This window comes from Camelus ferus, chromosome 5 (genome assembly GCF_009834535.1).
Source record: "Camelus ferus isolate YT-003-E chromosome 5, BCGSAC_Cfer_1.0, whole genome shotgun sequence".
Classification (NCBI taxonomy): domain Eukaryota; kingdom Metazoa; phylum Chordata; class Mammalia; order Artiodactyla; family Camelidae; genus Camelus; species Camelus ferus.
This window is the reverse complement of record NC_045700.1, coordinates 78,984,588-79,007,446: the sequence shown is the minus strand read 5'-3', so window position 1 is coordinate 79,007,446 and position 22,859 is coordinate 78,984,588. Positions and strand designations below refer to the sequence as shown.

General features: G+C 43.9%; 1 protein-coding gene across 2 annotated transcripts in view; it reads right to left on the bottom strand.

The window, feature by feature from the left end:
- Nucleotides 1-4,490: 4,490 nt before the first annotated feature.
- SMARCAL1 (SWI/SNF related, matrix associated, actin dependent regulator of chromatin, subfamily a like 1) overlaps nucleotides 4,491-22,859 on the bottom strand; it is a 51,438-nt gene continuing 33,069 nt past the window's right edge. For both annotated transcript variants that reach the window (XM_032480187.1, XM_032480188.1), the window contains 6 exons: nucleotides 20,087-20,157; nucleotides 16,740-16,842; nucleotides 10,557-10,739; nucleotides 9,115-9,215; nucleotides 8,049-8,145; nucleotides 4,491-4,794 (listed from right to left, as the gene is read on the bottom strand). In XM_032480187.1, the coding sequence (XP_032336078.1) occupies nucleotides 4,564-4,794; nucleotides 8,049-8,145; nucleotides 9,115-9,215; nucleotides 10,557-10,739; nucleotides 16,740-16,842; nucleotides 20,087-20,157 (786 nt within the window). In that variant the 3' untranslated portion in view covers nucleotides 4,491-4,563. The remainder of the gene's footprint in view (nucleotides 4,795-8,048; nucleotides 8,146-9,114; nucleotides 9,216-10,556; nucleotides 10,740-16,739; nucleotides 16,843-20,086; nucleotides 20,158-22,859) is intronic.

Genomic DNA, 22,859 nt, shown 5'->3' with positions numbered 1-22,859 from the left:
GGGAAAAAATAAACGTTGACCTTATCTTCCCCATGTACAAAAATCAACTCCAGGTGGATTGTAGATCTGTGTTAAACACAAAACAATAAAGCTTCTGGAACATACTATATTCATAACCTTGGGGTCATGGTTACACAGTGTTTATTTTATAGTATTTTGTTAAGCTGTAAATTTGTTTGATGAACTCTTGTATGTTATATTTCACCCTCCCAAAGAGGTGTTAAAAAGAGAGGAAGAATGCCTAGTACTCAATATATTTGCTGAATGGGTTGGGGGTGTGGGATGTGGGTAGAGGTTGTTGCAAAACCAAATAACTGTTGGCTGTCATAATAAGCAAAAAACTGTGACTCACAGGCTTCTTAATACTTTCTGCTATGATTAGAAATCCATTTTCTTTGCTGAGACCACCCCTCTCCTCGGAAAACACAAAACCAAAATAAAACATAGGTATGAGAGATTGCTCCAGTAAATCCCCTTTAAGCTTCTAAGCTTTTTTTTTTTTTAATCTTGTGATCCTTAACTTCGTAGGAAGTGAGAGGATAGGGTAAAGAAATAAGGTTGGACTTCTTTTCATCCCCTTCACAGTTTAAATTTCACTTAAAAAAGAGCTTCAGAAAACATCAAGTTTCCAATAGACAAGAAGGCACAAATCAGGGAAAACCTAAGAACTGGCGGTGAGGGGACGGCACCTCCGGCTCTGTTTCTTAGCTCTCCCTCTGACCTAGAAAAAGGCTGGTGGGAAGCCAGAAAGGAAGAGACATGATTCACTCAAGCACAAGTGGATCAAGGCTAACAGGATTCCTTACTGCCTCTTGGAGTCTTCCTGACGCCGGTCCTCAAGGCAGAAGTTAACCAGGGCCATTCAGGGACCGAGACTCCACTTAATGACCTGGGGAGGGGAGGCAAAGATAGCTCCAGTGAGCTGGTAGGGGCCTTTAGTAAAACCTTTTAAGGGGACAGTTGATGGCAGGGACAGGAGTGGAATGAGATGCAACCAGATTTGCTTCATTCCAACTGACATTTCCAGAAAACATGATGGATGAGGAGATGGGGGGAGTGTGTCTGAACTGAGCTGCAGAGTCCATGAGGGAAAGGAGGGAGTGTGGAAATCCTTTCTTAAACCCAGAGGTATTCAGTCTGTAAACAAGTCCAAGTGTCCTTTACTGAATCACGCAGAAGTGGCTGGAAAGCTCTCAACAAATTTCAGAGGTACATTTGGGAAGGTACAACTTAAAGTATGTAGGCTACATGGTCTAAATAAAATTTGCTTTGGAGGACCTCAGGGACATCTCAAATTGAAAAAGAGAGAGAGAGTGAGTGTAGGCAAAACTGAGGTTTAACTAGAGGCCTCAGATGGAAGTTCAACAGACAAAGTAACTAAGACCACAAAGGAATAGTGGTTTCAAGCAGCCTCCCACTGGCAGACACTGACCTGACACCTTGCAGTATGTCAAGGGCTGCTCTGTGTGGGAGGCCCTGGGTGAATGCAGCCGGGATCTGTTAATTTAATTTAGAAGTGATTCTTCTAAGCAACACTATATATTTCAAAATCACCAAGGCATTCACTTCTACTTTGAAGCATACCCCTTGTATCCTGGCCACATCCCTGGAGTAAGGAGGGACTATTAACAGAAGTCAGAAATGAGAGCCTAAGCAATTAAAGAACTTGACCAAACGCCAGTGGGGCCCATGGAAAAGCGGTACTCACATTCTCTGGAGACCCTGATGAGGGTGGAGCGAGCAGCAGGCAGGTGGCAGCATCTCTGGGCAGTAGTCTGGATGTCCACAGACTCAGGGGACAGGGCCTCTCAACGTACCTCAAGCTGTGTGATGTGAGTGTGTAGAGCAGGGGCTGTGATGAGGCACTGGGGCCAGCCAGGAAGAGCTGCTTCTTTCTGAGACTTTCTCAGGATTTGACTGTGATCCAGAACCTTTCTTCTTCCTGGCTGCAGGTCCTGCTCTGCCTCTTCCCAGCTGAGACGCCCTGGGCACAGTTTCTGTATCTGCACAAGGGAAATATAACTATCTTTTTCCGAGACTGGGTTCACTGTGTCAATAGATTAAAGTGCTCAGCCCCCCGCACGTAGTCCACAGAGCAAAAGTGAAAACCATTCTGGTCTAACAAACAATCCACACACCATCACACCAGCACAAGGTGGTGTTCACTGCTGCCGAGGAAACTGGGCTGACTCTAAGCCCTCAATTACACCTGGCCCCTGGCTGCCTACAATACCAATGAGAGCAGCAACTCCTTTGTTCTTGAAACACTTAAAAAAGAAAAATCCCCTTCCTGCACACTCACGTGGGTCTCCTTCTCCTCTTCCCAACCCTAGATGTTGGGTGCATAAGGGTCAGTCAGAGCCAGTTTTCTCCTGATGCCATCAGGCCCCTGGATGATCTCATCCACCCTGGGGCTACAAGCACCATTTACATCTGGTGCAGCCTGAGTCAGAAGACTCGGACACCCTACTGCCTACGGAGCATCTCCACTTGGACCTTGCCACAGGTTAGGCTTTCCAGAAACACACTGAGATGAGTTTGGGGTGCAAGATGTTCATTAGAGAGCCTTTCCTGTGAAAGGAAGGGGGAGGAAGGAAGGCGGGGCAGAGGGACCTCCCTCTGGGATACAAGCCTGAAATAGCCTCTGACTACCCAGTGGGGCATAGGGAGACCTGCGGGGATACTGCCCCTCAGAGGGGGTGCCCACCAGGCCAAGCTGCCCGGCCTTCACGCCCACCGTGCTCAGCCACCGACGCACGCTGCCCCAGGAAGTGTAACCTCAGACAAAGTGGTTTCCTGCGGTCTGGGACTAACTGGAAGTTATGGCCAGGTGGAGGCTGTTTGCCAGTTGCACTCCCACAGCTGGGCAGCAAGTCCCTTCTCAAAGTGGGCGCTGGGCAGGGGGGTCTCCAGGTCTGCCAGATTGTCTAACAGCTGTCTCAGACTCAACAAGTCCAAAACCAAACACTTAATTTCACCCCGGCCCCCAGTCTCTCCTCTCCCATCTTTTTTTTTTTTTTAATCTATCTCTAAATGGTTAAGACCACTAACACCTTGCTGAGGCAACACCCCAGGTCTCGGTATTGACCTCTCTTCCTGAAATGCACACGGTCAATCCATCTGCAAATTCTTTCAGATTTACACCCAAAATATGTCCAGATTCCAAGTGATTCTCACCACCTTCACACTGCTCCTCAGCTCGACCACACCCCAGCACCACCCCCAAAGTCAGCTGTGAGCTCGGTAGCCTCTCCTACCCAACCCCTTCCTCCGTTCATCCTTTCTGATCTCTTTTCTACACACAAACCAGGCGATCTGCTCAAAACCAGTCAGTGCTTCCATTCACATTCAAAATGAAATGTTTCCTTACTATGACCTAAGACATCCAGCCCAGCTCTCTCTTCGAAGTCATCATCTATTACTTTTCCCACGTGGCACTCCCCTCCCCTCCCCTCTCTCTAAAGGTGTGCTGTCCAGCACAGGAGCCACCAGCCGTGACACCTGAAACGTGGCGAATTCAGGCTGTGATGTATGGTTACTGTCAAATACACACTGGATTTTGAAGGTTTGGTACGAAAAAACAAATGAAAAGTTCCTCAGTAATTTTTAACAGTGATTATGTTGAAATGACAGTAGTTTGAATGTATTGGGTTACAAAAAATGTTACTAATTTGGTCCTTTATTTTTTAAAGTGCTCTTTAGAAAACTGAAATCCCCTATGTGCCCTGTGTTGTATTTCTGTTGGACAGTGCTGCTCTGAACCAGGGGTTAGCAAACCATGGTCTGTGGGGCCAAACTCTGCCCACTGCCTGCTTTTGTATGGCCTGTGAGCCAAGTACAGTTTTCACATTTTTCAATGGTTGAAAGTAAAAGAATAGTAATTTGTGACATATGAAAATTATATAAAATTCAAAATTCAGTGTCCATAATAGAGTTTTACTGGAAAAGAGCAATCATTTGCTTCCAGATTACCTATGGTTGATTTCACATGACAGGAGCAGAGGTGAGTAGTTCTGACAGAGACATCCTGGCCTGTAGACTCAAAATTATTATCTGGCTATTTATAGAAAAAGCTTGTCAACCCCTGCTCTAAACCCTTTGCTTACTTTTTCTTCATAGAACATGTAACTATTGCCTCTTCTGTTATGTGATAAACTCGGCAAAGGCCTGCACTTTTCCTCTTTTGTTCAGTGAATCACTGCCAGCACCTAGAACAGGGCCTGGCACATACCAGGTGCTCTGTTGAATCAATACATTTGAAAACTCCAGATTTGGGGGACTGTGTAGGAAACATCTCATTAATGCAAGAACACGAGCCACCACTACTACAATCCACTGCCTCTGTTCCTCAGCCGGGAAAGCTGAGGTTAACTGAGACCCGAGCAAACCCACACATGAGAGGGGAAAGGAAATGCTGACCCTGGGCCTGGTCACCTCCTGGGCTTGAAGACAGAGACCAGTGCTTTGCTAATGACGGGAGGAGCACAGGCTTTAGAAACAAAATGCCTTATTTTATTTTACTTTAATGAATCCCATGATTTTTCATGCTTTTTTTGGCCCCTCCTACAGAGGAGAGGTAAAGCTGTCCCAGTTATCAAAAAATTCAAATCTCTTTTTCTTCAGTGGACTGCCCAGCAGTGTGCTTTCGTCTGGCGTGTCTCCCGTGTCCCAGGAACCAGCCCCGGAGGCACTTCCTGGGTCGAAGGACTCCGCTGCCTCCAGGAGCGCCACATCACTGCCGTCCTCCTCAAAGGACTTCTGGAACAGGTCATAGATCTTCTGCTGCTTTGGGTCCTTCATCAGAGAAAGAAAAGACAAGACGTCAGCACCCGGGCACCAACACTGACTCCCTCCACCACGGAGGCTGGGGAGAGGACACTAAGGAAGGCAGGGGACCAGCTGGGTGAACTGCTCATCACCCAAGCAGCCTTGGGCCTTCGTGTCTGGTTTCTCATCTTCTCAGCTGCTTGTTGGGGTAAGGAAAAAGAAATCGTTGTGAGAACAAAACAAAGAGGCTGCTCTCACACAAATTTATGCTGGGGATATTTTCTCCCTTCTGACTTTATAAATCGGTATTTCAGTATTGAAATAGCCCCCAAGCTCTCACTTCCTCCAAAACCTTCCTCCACTGAGAGGTTAGTTAAGCTGTGATTCAACTCCCAAATCAGTGTGATCAGCCATGGCTTACACCTGACTTTCAGAGTGGATGTAAAAATACACACACTTAACATATTAGTAAGTAGGTACGTGTGCCCGTTTCTGACTACTCTGAAATTACAAATGATCAAAATGCCTGCCAACTGCATCTGTGTGTTGACAATAATGGTGCAGTGTTAAAATCACACCCAGCAGTTACAACCAGAACACACGACAGGCTTGTTTTCATCCGTCTGCTGATCTCTCCGAAATCTAAATTTCCAACCCTGCCCATCATCCAACCCAGAGGCACATATTCAGTATCTCCACTGATATCCCACAGTTCCATAAAATTAAACTTGTTTAAAAACCAAAACCATCCCTCATCTCACTCCTACATCCTCGAACCAGCTCCAGTTCCCGACTTTTGATGGCCTACCACCGTTCTCGTAGTCTGCCCGGCTTGCAGTCACCAAGGCACCTTGACTCCGTATCTCACACATCACCGCATGGAGTTGCTTTCTGCTTTCTGTTCCCTCCTCGATACCTCGTAGGCAGGCTCTTTCCTTGGCCACACCACTTTCTACCTGCCTGGATTTGCAACGGCTTCACTGCACTTCCTGCCTCAGGCCTCCTCCCATTTCAACTGCTCACAGGTCCCTGCCAGGCTCATTCTGCCTCCAGACTATCGTTTATTTATTTTTGTTTTGTTTTTTTTGGAGGGGGGCGTAATTAGGTTTATTTATTTGCTTATTTTTAACGGCGGTACTGGAGGTTGAACCCAAGACCTCATGCTTGCTAAACATGTGCTCTAACCACTGAACTATACCTTCCCCCAAGACTATCCTTTAACAAGATTTTCTTCACATGTCATTGGGCACCCCTGTGTCTACCTCGTCAAGTCTAACGTGGCTTTTCAGGCCCTTTATAATCAGGTCTCAACCTAACTGGCCACTGTTTCTTCATTTTCACAGAAGCCCTCCACACTGGTGAAATGAAGTTCCTTGAAAACGAGTCCTGTAAGGACTCTGGAGTATTCCATAACCTGTCCTCCACCCTCCCTTGCCTTTCAGGATCCCAGCCTTTCAGATAGGAAGAGACATTAGAGATCATTAAGGTCAGCCCCACAGTGTCCACGTGTCCTCCTCTACCATGTCTTCATCAGCTTCTGTCTGAACAACTGCAAGGTCAAGGAAAGGCCACCCGCAAGGCAGCCCCCTCCAGGAAGAACTGACTGCTCACGTGCATTGGAGTATGATGTGGGAGCACGGTGCGCTAACTTGGAGCACGCGTAACTGCATTCCAAGACCAGACGAGTGTTTCACTTCCCCTCTCAGCAGGCAGGCAGGCATAAACGCCTTTGTTTTTGGCTCCTCTACAGGAGGCAACATTTTCTTTTACTAGAAGCTGATAACATTTCAGCTCTATTTTCATAAAAAATAAATTGATATAATTATTAATCAAAATAAATGCTGATAAACTCCATCTATATTATTTTGCATTTGTACTTTAGGCAGAATTCTTAACTAATTCAAAGCAACTGAGGGCCAGGCCAATCTGAATAAATGAGTTATAAATAAACCCATTCTCATGGGCTGAGAATCCTTTAAAGATAAGGCTCTTGCTCTTTAATGGGCACATAATAACCAAGGCTCTGTCAGAACAGTCACCACTGAACTAGAGAGTTCTTTAAAAAAGTTTAAAAATAAGGTTGTTTTAAAATTGGCTTATTAAAGTTGGCTTATTAAATCAACTACACTTAAAAAAAATAAAACAGGCTTATTAACTATAAGGATAATTCATACTTAATGTTTAAAAATATGTCCTCCCTACCCTAAGTCTTATTTATCCCAATAACTACCTTCTGAAGAGAGAACTTAGTTGCTCAGTAAATGTAAATGAAAGCTCATATCCTCAGACTAAGTCTTAGTTTCGCCTACAAGGCTGTGTTGACTTAACTCTCAGCCTCTGATGCACTGCAATTCCACGGGAAGGCGCAGGCACTTTGATCTACTGAAGAGCAAGGCCACCTTTCTGCATGAGGCTCAGACCTCTGCCCAAGCCCTCGTGTTAGAAATAGTCCACTCAGGAGCCGCCCTCCAGCAGGCAGTGCCCCCCGAGTCCTCACCGTCCTGCCAACCGTCCGAGCAGGTGAAAGAAGACCAGCACCTCTCACTCCTCTTTATCTGGTTTCACTGAGATGGAGGAGGAAGGGCTGGGGCAACTGGGGCCGCAGAACTAAGCCAGGGCAGGCCTGCTGGGCCCCGGGCTGCCCTCTCCACAGGCAAACAAGCCACGGAAGGAAAGAAGCCGCTGGCCTCTTTGTCCTCTTGATAATAAGCGGGGCTGTCGCATGGGGGATGCTGGGCGGAGCTGGGATGCCTTCGGCCTTGGGCTGGCTTCCCATGACCCGTGACTGCGAGCAAGACTTATTGCTCTGCAAGCCTCGGTTCACCCCTTTACAAAGTGGGAGACACCAGGGATAAAATGCAGTGACAGAGGGGAAAATATGCTACATAAAGGCAATACCCCGTGTGAAACACTCCCCATCCTGTGCGGGGGGCGTGTTCCGGTGGCAGGCCTGCTGCTTGGTGTTGCTGTGCACTTTTTTGCAACAACACAAGGGGAGTTTTCTGTCAGTTTCTAATGGCCTGATGGAAGAGGCAGCATTTGGAGGCTCTGGTTTTATGAGGATCTAGGTGGGCGTGTCAGAAGCAGCAGGCCTTAATGCCAGCACTTCTGCATAAGGGGAGGCAGACACAACTGAACCAAGAATGACTGCAGCCATCACTTTAGCTCCTGGGCTGGGGGAGGTCCACAGGAGTGATTCACACCCTCCCTCCCAGGACCACAGGACGCTGAGCAGGCAGCTCAAGGCCTCCCTCTGCCCCCGTGGTACGTGCTGGTGGTACCTTGTAGAAATAACCTGTGGCTTCTGTCATTTCTGAAAAATTGGTCTCAGAAAGCCCGGCTTCCCCCAGAACTTTAATCTTCTCTTGAATCAGGGGCCTGTTGGGGAGAAATGAGCTTCAGTGGAAACAACCTGCACAGAACCAGCAGACTGATTAAAATGACACCACCCCCTGTTCTCATGGGACCGCGACAGGCTTACTGTTTCACACCTTTGCACCTTTCCAGGCACAAGTGCCCATCCTGAAATAGTTACCTCCTGTCTACTGTAAACTGACCAATTCAGGGCTCATATCATCAGGCTCAAAATTCTTTCCACTGGAAGATATGTAGGAAATGAATGCCATTACAACATTTTGAACCTGGCGCTGTTGTGAGCTGCCCAATTAACAAATCCACCAACAAAGAAAGGGAAGTAGGGGCAACCTGCGCACGCCATAAAGGTAGGGTGATGCCTTAGTCATGGTGTGGAAATAGAGATAAGCAGTGGAAACTAATGAGACAATTAAGAAACTTAGTATCAGGAAGGGGGATGTGGGATTAGGGAGGGGGCATTTGGGGACTTTTCTTGCTGAGGCAGTGGACATGAAACCCCAGAGCTGGAAGTTTCACCCCAGCTCTACTAAGGAGGCACTACACGGCCCAGGGTGAGCCACCTTCTCCCACTGGCCTGGCAGCAGCACTGCAGGATGTGGCCTCATGGTACCGACACATGTCATGAAGGGAAAAGGGGGCCATTTCCCTGTCTCAGCAAGTGCCCTCATGCCTAGGAACAGGGTGTTTTACAAACAAAAGTCCACCGATTTCACCCCAAGTTCCCCTCCCTTATCTCAGGCCAGTGGGAAGGAACCACATCCCCTTACTCCTACGAGATTTCCTCATGCTCCCTGCAGCCACCAGTAATGCTGCGTAAGAGGCCAAACAGGGTCGTGATGAAAGAGGGTGGGCCCTACTAACAGGTCTTCTGTGGGGATCCCTGAAGTCCTCAGCAAAAGCAGAAGCTCTCGGGAGCAAAGGAGATCTGTCACTGGTGTCAACCCCAGCTGCCGGGCCAGCCAGAGGCGTTACCAAAGGTAGTCGTCGGCTGTGCCTCTCGCCACGAGGTAGTGGATGCCCACGGAGTTCAACTGTCCGATGCGGTGCACCCGGTCCTCAGCCTGGATCAGCACCTGCCAGGCAAGGGATGGGATGCATGGAGGTCAAGCCCGGGAACGGCTCAGCCCAGCACAGCAGGCAACCTCTTGCCCCTGAGCCACCCCACTCCCAGCCCTTCCTCCTCACTGCATGTCACATGGCAGAGGGCCTGTGAGGCTCTACCCACAAAGGACCTGACATCTGACAAAAGGGAGAAGCAAACGCAACACTGGTCAGGGAACTCAATCTGCAGCTGGGTAGCTGTGGATGGCCCTTCCACGTCAGGCCCGGTGCTGGGCGCTGCGGAGGGAGAGCGAGCTTTAGCTCTGCCACCAGTCGTGACCAAGGGCAGACAGACCCGGCACACTTTTATCCTTCCTCCGTGGAACAAATAAAGTTACCTTCTAAATAAATAAAAGTGCCGCACCCAGGGAGAGGCCATATATCATCAAGGGTAGGGGGTAATGGATAAAAAATTGTGGTATATGCATACAATGGAATATTAGCAGCAGTAAAAAGGAACGAACTACTGATACACATAATAACATGTATGAATCTCAAAATATATTGAGTGAGAGAAATCAGGTTTAAAAAAAAGAGTACACACTGTATGAGTCTACATTTATATAAAGCTCTAAAAATGCTTTTTTATGTGGAGGTAAACCCTACAATGAATAATAAGAACTCAGAGCATGGTTTCTGTTATAAATGCCTTCAGCCTCCAAGTCCACCCACTGTTACAGCTGTTGCCTATGTGTGGTCACTGAGAGCCATACCGAGTCAGAACGGAAGGGAAGAACTTTCTGGAGTTCAGGAGAAAAGTTTGAGTCCAAACAAATGTCTTCCATCTGTTGCCACAGCCCTCAGCTGATCAGATAAGGCCAGTGGGCACCACAACTGCGTTCAAGGAACACCCACCAGTCACCCCGCTGTGGCCCCTCGGGTAAAGCGGCTCATGAGGGTGGCTGATAAAAGGTGCTCATGCTAGGAAGCCAGAGCCCTGGGCTGGGGCCTGGGCTGCCAGGTGCTCCCCTTTAAGTGACAGCTGTGCTTTTGAATTCTCTGTGCCCCAATTTCTTCATACAGACACAGACATGGAGCCTGAAATTCCTCCTAAAACGTCATTCTTCCCATTGATAATAAGATGGAGTTGATAATGCTACAGTAATAATCCAATCCAGTAGGTTGTTGTGAAGACCTAATACCTGGCCAACGAACTTAAAGACAGACATATGGAAAGTACAAACGTGTTTCTGAGGCTTAACAGAAATGGAGGGAAGAAGATGAAACTGGCACCAGGGACAGAGCCCATAAACCCTGCCTTCCCCCACTGACACTAGCTCCCTCCTCCCTGCAACCCAGGGCATGCGCCTTACCCCTGGGTTCCAGAATAACTCTGCGAACACCACCAGCTCAGCTGAGGAGAAGGTGAGGCCCATGTTGGCAGCGGTGATGGACAGCACAGCCACAGCATGCCCCTGGGACTGCTGGAACTGCTGGCACAGGTCCTCACGGTCGGCCGAGGGGGTGGAGCCATCGATGCGGATGTGCTGCACGCACTGACGAAACAAGGGAGGGACACAAGGTGGGCTGCACGGTGCCAGGCCAGCCTTGGGGGCACAGCTCCAGGGACAGAGCCCCGCGCTGCTCTGGCTCAAAGCCGGCGGCGCATCGAGCTGTCACTTGGTACTGCTTTCCAAGCTTCTTTTCTGGTCTTTCCTTTGCTTTCAAATTGAAACTTGTGTTGAGACAATCGAAGATTCACATGCAGTTTAAACAATAATACAGAGAGATTCCTTGTACATTTTGCCAGTTTCCCCTGGCGTTAGTAACACTGGCAAAACTATAGCATAACATCACAACTAGTATACTAACTTTGCTACAATCCACTTATCTTATCCAGATTTCCCCACTTTTACTTAAACTCGTGTGTATTTTATACAATTTTATCTCGCAGGTGGGTTTTCATGTACCCACCTTCACAGCAGAGATAGTGAACAGTTCTAGCATCACAGGGATGCTCTATAGCCCTTGTATAGCCACACCCATCTCCCTCCTGCTTCCCCTCACTCACTCATCCCTAAGCAATCCGTCCTGCCTTTCTAAAATGTTCCATAATGTTGTATAAATGGAGTCACACACTGGGTAATCTTTGGGGTTGGGCTCTTTAAACTCAGCATCACTACCCAGAGACTCATCCAAGTCATTGCACGTATGGACACTTCACATGCACTGGTGACTCATTCCTCCTCATTGCTGAGCAGCGTTCTGTGGCATGGATGTACCACAGTGTAGCCACTCACCTCTGGAAGGACATCTGGGCTGGTTCTAGCTTTGCACTGCTACAAGTAAAGCTACCATGAATATTTGGGTACAAGTTTCTCTGTGAACATAAGTTTTCATTCCTTTGAGATAAACACCCAGGAGTCAACTGCTGGATCTTATCTGACAGTTGAAGGTTTAGTTCAACTTATTTTAGGCATTTATTTATTTTTTTAATGATAAAGACAGAAATTATAGTGATAACATACATCATTCTAATGATAAAGACAAGAAAAATAAAAATTAGTAATATTACCCATCCATTTTTTTCCTGTCACTCTTCTCAATGTGTATGACATTTTTTTTAAATAAAAGTTTTACATCTTGCTTTTCTCCAATAAACATGTTGTAAATAAAGTAAGTTATTAAAAAGTTTTCTAAAACATGATTTTTAGTGGCTGTATAATATTTCATTATGCAACAATAGTATAATTTAACCATTCATCTCCTTCCTCACATTTGGGTTGTTTTTTTTTTTTTAATTTTCGCTAAAAAAGAAGGGTTGGCAAATGTCCACCAAATTGTTGTCTATGCTTACAATGGAATACTACTCAGCAATAAAAAGGAATGAACTGTTGATACACACAATAACATGTATGAATCTCAAAATATGTTGAGTGAGAGAAATCAGGTTAAAAAAAGAGCACACACTGTATGATTCCACATTTATATAAAGTTCTAAAAATGCAAACTAGTCTACAGTGACAGAGAGCAGATGAGTGGTGGCCTGGAGCTGGGAGGATGGGGAGAAACAGGCATTACAAAGGGCACAAGGAAACTTCTGGGGCTGACAGATACATTCACTACTGTATGGCTGTTAGCATAACTGGAGCCATCTTGGGCCCATTCAGTTCCTCCTGTCCTTCCACTGATCCTTACCTGGGGCTGTACTGTGCAATAAATTTCTTCTCTGTCATCCAGGGCTTTGTAGTTAACAGATACTGTTTAATGATCATTAGGTCCAAGTGGTCTCTATGCTCGGTTAGTCTCTAAACAATGACGAGCTTTGATGCTGTATTCCCGATGCTCACGATACTAGTTACCCATCATAAATCTTGACTTAGGGAGGCACTTCCTGTCTCCAAGCACACACCCCTGTACCCTAGGTTAGCTATAAAACCATCCCAGTGGCTCCTTGGCGTTGCAGAGAGCAGCTGCAAATGCTTCTGGATCACCGTCCACCCAGTCCTACCCTGTATGTAAGCTCTACTCTGTAATAAACTGATCCATCGATTATGTGGAGCTACCTGTCTCGTTTTTCAGTCTCAAGATACCTTCTCAGTTTGGCAGGCATTTTTCATTCTCTCTGCCCTCCAACAACTATCTTGATTCTTACCCAGTTGTACACTTCAAATATGTAGTTTATTGCATGGTAATTATACCTCAATAAAGCTTATTAATACAAAAAAATTTTAAAGAGATGGGTTAAAATAAACCCGTTCATGGTTCTTTGTCTATACCTGGTCATTTCCTTAGACTAGACTACTAAAAATCAAAGTACATGGCAAAAGAGAAAAACTTCACTGACAGCTCCTGACATGACCACTGAATTACTTTCCAATAAGTAACATATAAGCATGTCCAGCTCACTGCATTGTTATCAATAGTGAGCCTTGTGAATTTTTAAAACCTCTGCTGGTTTGATAGGTTTTAAAAATTATCTCATTTTAATTTTCATTTATTTGATTACTAGTGGAGTTGAAATTTTTCATATTTCAGATTCTTAGCAGGTCCAGTGATCTCCACAAAAAAGAATTGATCTGCATCATTGTTTTTTATGGATGAATGGACTATTATTTAATGGGACACCTACTGATGAACATTTGGGCTTCTAATTATTCAATATTATAAATAACAACATGACTCATATTCTTGTACATAAATCTTCCTGACTGGTCTGGTTATTTCCTTAGGATAAATTCCTAGAAAAGGAGCTTGGAAAAATTCATGTGCACATTAAGTTATTGCCAAATTACTCTACCAAAAAAATGTACCAAATGTGTGAAAGAACAATGATTTAACCACTGTGTATGTGTGACAGTACAGACCCAAATTTTTAGTAATCTGAATAATTTTTTCCTTTGTAATTTCTTTCATTGTTTTTATGCTTAGAAAGTCATTCCCCCATCCAGTGATCAGTTATGTGTTCATTTATATTTTCTTCTAATACTTTATGTTTCAAAAAGTTTTGATTCATCTGGAATTTAATAAACAGTGAATTAAAATTTCAGTTAAGTTCTCTACCCACTTACTTAGCCATTACCCAAACTTTATTTGTTGAATAAATTAAATCTGATTTGATGACTTCTTGGTCACATATTTGTTTTTTATTTATATTAAAAGGCAATTCCACACACCTGGCCACCAGTTCTTGAACCAGCATGACTGAGTTTTACAACAGGGACAAGTCTGGAGGGACAAGTCTATCAACATTGCTTTTCTTTCTCAAAGGTGTCTTAGATATTGCTCATGCTTATTTTTTTGAGACTCCTTTAGAATAACAGTATAAATTTCCTTTAGAAAAATCTAATGGGAATTTTTATTAGACTTGAATTGAACCTACAAAATAATTTGAGACAGACAGACATTTTTACACTTTTTAGCCTTTACAGAGAAGAATATGGCATAAGTCTTTCCAATTCTTCATTAGTTTCTACACTCTTCTTGGTGAGATTATTATTAATTACTTTTTATTTTCTTGTTGCTGTGAACTTAGCTTTTTCCCATTACATTAACTAATTAGTTATAGCCGATACATTAAAAAAAGCAATTTATTTTAGTTTATTTGGAATTCAAGTACCCTACTAAACTTTTGTATATTCTAACAGTTTTCTAATTAATTTGGCTTCTTGAAATTGGAAACAGCTTTGATTTTTCCTTTCCAGAGAATAAACTATTAATTCTATTGGCTGGCTTCCTGCATCACATTATATACAAAATTCAAGTCCACCTCTTAAGATTTTCAGAAAAAAACAAAACAAACAAACAAAACAACAACAACAAAAAAACCCCAAAAAAACCCATCTGCCCCCAGCCCAAAAACAAACAAACAAAAAACCAGAAGAAAATCTTCATGACCTCAAGTATGGAAAGATTTCTTAAACCAGTCATAGAAGTTAAAAACCATATAGAAAAAAACTACAAGCATATTTGAAATATATTATAATTAAAAATTAAAATAAAAATGTAAAACTGTCCAATAGAAACAAAGTGAAAAGACAGATCATAATTGGCAAAGGATTGACATCTAGAATTTATGAAGACTATTTCCGAATCAATAAGAAAAAGACAAATAATCAACAGGCAAAGGACACAAATCAGAATACTTATAGAAAAGAGCCTGAAATGATAATAAACATATAAAAAGATATGCCTTTTACTGGTGGTCAGGGAAAGGCAAATTAAAGTAAGAATGAAATGAGACTTCATTTCAAAAGTAAAAAGTCTGATTAACACAAAGTGTTGATGAGTACACAGAACAGCAGGAATTCTCAAATGCTGGTGGGATTACAAATTTGAATAACCACCTTGGAGAGCAATTTGACAATACCTATTAGAGCGGAGGATAAGCCTATCCAAGGGTCGTGCAAGATCATTCCTGGACATGCCTATGTACACACACAAGGCATACTTATGTGTGTACACATATGTACAAAAATGTATTTCCATAATTACTTACAACCACAACATTGAAACAACCTAAATGTCCATCAACAGATGACTGGATAAAGAAGTTGTCATGTATATATACAATGGAATACTACTCAGCCATAAGAAATAATAAAATAATGCATTGGCAGCAACATGGATGGACATGGAGATCGTGATTCTAAGTGAAGTAAGCCAGAAAGAGAAAGAAAAATACCATGTATCACTTATGTGTAGAATCTAAAAAGAAAAAAAAACCCACAAATGAACTTATTTAAAAAACAGAGACAGACTCACAGACATAGGAGACAAACTTATGGTTACAGAGGTAGGAGGGAGTGGGGAGGATTAAATTGGGAGCTCACAATTTGTAGCTAACTACTACATATAAAACAGATAAACAGCAACGTCCTACTGCATAGCACAATAACTTGTAATGGCCTATGATGAAAAAGAATATGAAAAGGAATATACATATGGATAAATGAATCAGTATGCTGTACACGAGAAATTAACACAACATTGTAAATCGACCATACTTCAATAAAAATTAGCATAATAGCAAAAACTGTAAATAAAATTCAACATCCATCGGCAGGAGAATGGTATAGTTATTCAGTGAGATACTACTCAGTAATTACAGTGAGTGAACTAAACCTGTAATGCTACGTAGAGAAATCTCTAAAACAAGGTTGAACAAAAAAATAAATTCCAAGATACACTATGCTGCTGTTTATGTAAATATATTGCTATATATTGGAGGCTATATATTGCTCAGGGATACCTACTTTTAGAGTGAAGTATTACAATATTGGAGGGGAAGGATTCAGCATAGGGGTTTCCCCCAGGGAGGAAGGGACAGGAATAAATTAGAGGGTTATTTTATTACTTAAAAAATAAACTTTGAAATAAATACAGCAAAATTTTCATTTATTAAATGGGGGACTCAGAGATGTTTGTTGTATATTTCCCTGTACTCTTCTGTGTATTTGAAATAGTATATAAATGTAAGAGACGAAGAAAGACCAAAGGAAATTTATGGCCCGAAATTTAACCAAAAAGGAAAAGGGAGGGGAAAATATGATGTGTTCAGTTTTAATAAAGATCCTTGGAAATCATTCTAGACATTTTCCACTCAATTTAATGAGAGCCATAAAACCCTGTACTGAAGTTTGTGCTCAGCCATGTGCAATGAGTAAAGCCACCCTGACAGTAATAAGGAGGAGCAAAAGGAGGGGGAAAGGACGCATCTTTACCCAAGAGAACAACTTTTGCTACCTCCTGTCTTGTCAATCCTGTAATTATTTACACAGAATAATGGAAGAAGCCAATGGGAGATGTTCCCACAGCGAGACTCCTGGGATATCAGTGGAAAGCTTGGAGGAAGTTGAATGACACTGCTGGGAAAATATTTTGATCCCACCCTGGTTCTGTAAGCAAGAAATACTCTTCAGAAAGTCTTCAGCAATGTTTCTGGAAACCATCATCTCACTTCTTTGCTCAGATCGGACCTTGGCCTGCTCGGAACAATTCAGCACCCAACACACAAACTGAAAAGCATCCTGTGTTGAATTTCCAAGGGAGCTTACCTTCCTCTCAAGCTGTTTCGTAATTGCATCCAGAACCACCTTATGGTGTGCAAACACTAGAAACTTCTCTCTTCCACTTTCCAGTAGGTCCAGGATGTATTCACTGTATTGGACAATGACAAGACAATAAACTAAACATACACTCACCCGCTGAGGCTATTACTGCATCTGCAGAAGACACCTTAGGGGTACCTGCCCTCCGGGGGCCTCCCTCCCCCTTCTCTGAGAGCTGACCTGTCCCCCTTTCCCTGAGGAGCTGTGGGGACATCATCATCTGGGTTCCTCCACACTCTTTAGTCATCTCCCAAACACAAAATCAATTGAAGTTTTCTTATGTTTTATGTGTCTCCGATAGGTTGCTGAAACATTCGTATTGCCTGGGGTCATGGAAGATAATTAACAGTTTGCACTCTGGCTGCTACTATCATTGTCTTGTGTTTTCAGTAAAAACTGAAGTGTTGTCTGTAGATCTGAAAATGCCTGGGCAGGGATTAAGGGATTCTTGACAGTAATCAAATTCTTGGAAGTATAACACTGAGACATAAGTAATAATACTGAAAAGACGGTCAAGGATAGCTTTTTAGCTCCTTCCCACATCAGACTGCAAACTACAGGGCCAGCAATTAATTTAGTGGTAGATTTTCTGAGGTCAAGAACTATGGGGTGAAAGGCCTTATTTGCTTGGTCTTTATTCTCCCTTAATTTACTTCTCTCTTCCATCTACTGTTTTTTCTGCTCCTTATCTTTAGCTGTGGCCTGAAAAGAAAGCAGCTCCCCCCAGGAGCTGCAGGGAGGAGAGTCACCCAGTCAGCAGACCCTTGCCCTGGGACTGGTGCCCTGCGGAGAGTTCCCAATCCCAGCACAGGTCACTGCTCTGGCAGGGACAGCAGGAAGGTATGCCTCCCCGGACAGGACACAAGGAGCACTCGCTCTGCCTGAGGCTGTCCCCACACCCGGGTGCGTCTGGGCAGAGAACAGACATCGCTCTCCTTGGGAAAGGATGAATCTCCAGGGTCTCCTATTACAATGTTATAGGCAGGTGGTAGAAAGGTAAGTGGATTGTCTTCTAAACAGCTAAGAATTATTTTCAAACAACACTATGGCCAACCAGGGTATGGATTTGAGTTCAATCTGTGAATTGTTGGTACTAATAGAATCTAAATTTTAATTAGTTTGAGAGACATAAAATTTGCCATGACACAAGCAAAAAAGTTTATTGCTATAGCATCAGCAAGTCACAAGGCCATAAAAGAAGTGTGGCCAGCCCATAAACACCACAGCTCCCAATCTTCCTAATGTTTCTCTCCCCGCTACATCTCAGACGTGACGTTGTCACTCTGCCCTTCCTCACATCCCTAAGCTAAGGCTGCAAACACTTGCCAACCACAATAACCTTGGCTTTTATAGTGGAAGATGTCCATTAAAATGAAAACAACAGCAAAAAGGGGAAGAAAAGCAACTATCAGAGGAAATTGGGGTCGTAAGATTTATAACCTAATTTCTACTTACTGTGTGATTCTGAAGTTCAGAGATTTATGAGATTTGCTCAATTTCTGCATTTTAAAAATGGGGCCAAACAAGGAAATAGTCTTACTTCTCTCAAAAAAATTTGGGGCCAAAAGAACTTTTATTGATCTCACAAAGAGGCTGTAAATGTGAAATGAGTTAACAGATGTCAAAATTGCTGGAAACTATAAAGCACTGTATAATTTATCATGGATTTCTGAAAAAGCATGATAAGGTATGTTATGGACTGAAAGTCTGTATCCCTCCCCTTCTCCCCGTACCCCCAGTTCATATGTTGAAATCCTAACCCCCAAGGTGATGGCAGTGGGAGGCTGGGGATGGTACTGGGAGGAGATGGAATTAGTGCTCTTATAAAGGAGACCTCAGGGAGCACCCCTGTCCCGTCCACCATGCGAGGACACAGTGAGAAGATGGTTGTCTAGGATCCAGGAAGAGAACTCTCACCAGACCCTGAATCTGCCAGTGCCTTGAACTTGGCCTTCCCAGCCTCTAGGATGGTGAGAAATAGCTATTTGTGGTTTAAGGCAGATGGCCTATGATATTTTTGTTATAGCAGCACAAACGGACTCAAGACAAGGTGTTACCGAAGTTTATCTGTAAGGTGGAAAAATGGTTAGATTTAAAATTTCTAAAGGCAATGGGTGGTTCTGGGCCCAGCACTCAAGGAGCCTGGATTTCGTAGGTCACAAGCCGAGAAAGCGAGGGAGAGGCCCACACCCTTGCCATCTGTTATTCAGCAGCATGTGAGAAATGGGTCGGTGGGGGCAATTCAGAGTAGCTTCTGAGAGAGAAGTTTCCAGGCCATAAAAACCACATCTGGAGTTCATCAGCCTCCTAAGGGCATCATAAATGAAAAGGGCAGCGGCCAGGGGGTGAGGGCGCAGTCTTCGTGGGGAGTCTTGGATTTGAACAATGCAGTGAGCTCACTCTCAGACCACATTTAAGGGTGCGGAGGGAGAGGCTGGTGAGGCTGGAAGATGTGGAGGCTGAGTGAGAGGGTGGGGCAGGCTGTACGTCCCAATTTATCCACGGATCTCGGTCCCCACAGCCAATCTGGCACCGCTCAACCCACACGGAGCTCATTGTCATTGTAATCTAACCACTGGGACCATTATTCTGCCAGAGTCTCACATGAACGTTAAACAAAAAATGAGGCAAGCTGCACGTCGTTAGCATCGCTTCGAGTTTCTACCACAGTGATGTGTGAACGGCTGTGGGTTTTTCTTTCTTTAGCAAAGGCAGACAATTGAGATTTTTTTCAGGTCAGTGAAGAATTTGAAGAACAGAAATGATTACCTCAGCTTTAGTTCATAAGGCAGAAGAAGAACCAAGTGTGGCAACGGCCACTTGCCCGTATCTTTTGAACACCTTTGACATTCGCCCTCTTTCTTATTTAGGTAAATGACAACTGAAACACGACGTCTACGGAGAAGACCAGAGGATCCTGGGCTTCCATGAAAACCCTAATTTTTTCCTACAGACAAGTGACCACAGTTCTCCTAGTGAGAGGGAAACTCCCCTTCAGTGTTTGGGTCCACCTTCCACATCAGGGGCTGCGGCTTCAGCTCACTGGGGTTAAGACAGGATCTCACAGGGACCCCAAGCACACATCCTGATCATGCTCCGGTGACAGGCCTACTTCCGCCTCTCGGGTGGTAAGTCTGTGGTGCCCTAAACTTGATACTCAAGGCAGCTGTGATTCAAATCTGTCAACTCTAATCACTTCTTACAGAGCAATAAAACCATCCTGGCTGACTAAGGTAACAGGTGTTTCTTTTTTAGAAAGAGCGAGAGAGAAGTCACGCTTGGTGACCACTTACATGACAGATGGGATTTTAGCTTCAGCTGTTCTGTTGAAGAAGAGAATGAGGGCTTCTTTCTGCTGCTGTTTCTGTGGAAGGAGAAATTGAGAATTTGGTCTCCTGCTCTGAGAACTCTGAGGTAGGCTGATGTCATTATCACCGCCACGAGCTTCACAAATCCTAACATCAATCGTCAGAGCCAGGAGACCCTGACTTACCCACTTGCTTTATCCAAGCCACAGGAACTGTCTGGACTTTGGTTTTGTCCTGGGAGACACGGCATTATAGCTACTCTGTCATCCTTCGAGAACAGCTGTGAGAATCCAAAATGCGGCAAGGAACATGAAAGTTCTTTGGAAAGGCATTTCAGGTAGGGCCTCAGCATCCATACCAAGCTCAGGTGCTCAGCTGAAATGCAGCCTTGCTAAGCACACCTATTTACTACAGGCATTACAACCTAGTGACAACTTACACATGACATTGGCCCTGGGTGTGCCCCCACCCTCCCTTTTCACCTGCCCAGTTGTATCCACACCCAACTGACTAAGCTCACCTCTAAGATTTACTGAATCAATTCCAACCAACCCCAACTAGTCTATTCTAGTATCATCTCAAAACTATTATTCACGTGTTTCTGGCCTGTCTCTACATAACGTAATTGACTTCGAGAGGAAACTGTATTTTCTTTATAGTCTGCATCTAAGTAAATCCCAATAAAGAATGCTAACACAGGAGATGCTTAAATAGTTTCCTGACAATATGAGATAACACTTACTGTCACTCTTGAGTTCCCAGAGATGACAGACACTCTTACCATCAGTGGTAGGGCAGCCGTCTCCTTCCACTGGCCAGCCTGGGTTTACAGATACCCCCACTTTTGGGTTCTGGGCCCTGTGAGGCCAGTGACCCGGCAACTTTGGTTCTTCACAGAACAAAGCAGTAATAACACCTATGGCCCTGAACTCATCAATAACTCAGGAAACAGCCACAGCCAGACTGTACCTTAAATTACAGACACCACAGACGATGAGAAAAGCTACCTGCTCAAAATAGTTTTTTGCCTTTAAACAGCATCTTCCCTCTAGGCCTTGACAAGAAGGAAGAAGAGACCCAGGAACCACAGGAATCCATGGGGACACTGACAGGCAGTGGATCCATTTTATGTTCTGTGTGTCATGGCAGTAGTGGCCACCGTCCATTCTATTTTGGGGCAGCAGTTCAACTGAACAACTCAAACTTCCTGGGAACTCATGTTGAAGAGGTGATTCTGTGTGTGTATGTGTGTCTTAACACGTTTCTCAGCCCCACGCCCAGTCAGGACTCAGACACATGCACAATTTTGTGAGTGTGGCCCATGAGCTCACACGAAGTCCATTCGTGTCCCTCAAAGGGTTCCCTGCAGCAGGTTAGGCCCTCCAACCGAACGTGTCCCTAGCAGGACACGTGGAAGGGCTAGACAGTGTCAGGCTTCCGTATGATGACCTCACCTGCCATGTGGACCCCTCAAGCAGACTGCACCCCACTCGTCCTTGATCTACAATTTTACTCCCGAGTCCTTCAGAGACTCTTGGCAGGCTCTTCCCTCTGACCTACACCCACTCACTCCACACTTGCTATTAAGAAAGGGGGAGGGCAAAACAAACAGATGGAGAAATGGTGAAAAGCACTTTCAGAAACCCTGCCCCGAGATTTAACATGTAGAGCTGATGTGGGTATGAGAAAACAAACATCCTTATCACACTCGGCTGGGGGGATGGTCCCCCAGGCTAACCCTTTTGGGGATGATTTGTCAGTACATTCCAAAAGCTTTCAAAATATGCCCGTACCCTACGATGCAGCAACTTACCCCTTAAGATTTATCCTCATGATACAACTGGAGGTATACAAATTCCTAACTGCTTTTTCAGTGCAGTATTACTTAGAATAGTGAACAACTGAAATCACTTAAATGTCCAACTAAAAATGATTGGCAAAATTATAATACAGCCAGGTGAGAATCACCAGGCAGCCTTCAAATATTATACTTCAAAAGAATGTATAACATGGAAAAGTGCACAGATACAGTTTTGCAACCTGCTTTCCTCCCCACTTGATGTATCTTTATAAAATCCCAATTCTGCTTTTAAAATACATATGCTGCTTATTACATACATAAGCTACACATATATTTCTATATAAATATATATTTTAAAGCCAAATACACATATATTTTATAGAAAAAAATACCCTAGTATATACGTCAAAATTACATAATGCAAAAACAATGAGTGAATCTTTTTTATGGTATAGTAATAAAAAACATTTAATAAATGTTACTTATTATAAGTACTTTTCTTTTTTTCAGAATTTATACAACAGACATCTATTATATTTTTAATGTGGGAGAAATCAATAGATTTTATCTTAAGGAAAAAAAGCTCCCAAAACTGAGTAGACATAATACTAGCCTATTTAATGATCTTACTTCTTTTGCCAGCCACGGGCTGGGAAATTTTAAATAACCTGCATTCTTTGTTCCTGCCTCCTAGACTTTTATTAAATTAGATCCACTGGGATTCTGAATTTATTTTTCTATGCTGGAATTTGAGTGGATTGTCAAACAGCAGAAAGGTGAGCTGATACTGTCACCAGGAAGCCTGCACGGACTAGCTCCACTTTTCTGCTCCTGGTCTTGCTGATCAAAAAATGGCTTTAGACGGAAGATGATTAGAGTCCGTTTTTCTTAGCCTGTGAAGAGCTATCTATTATTTCAGCTGAAAAATGAGAAAAAGCTTTCACTGTGCATTATGTT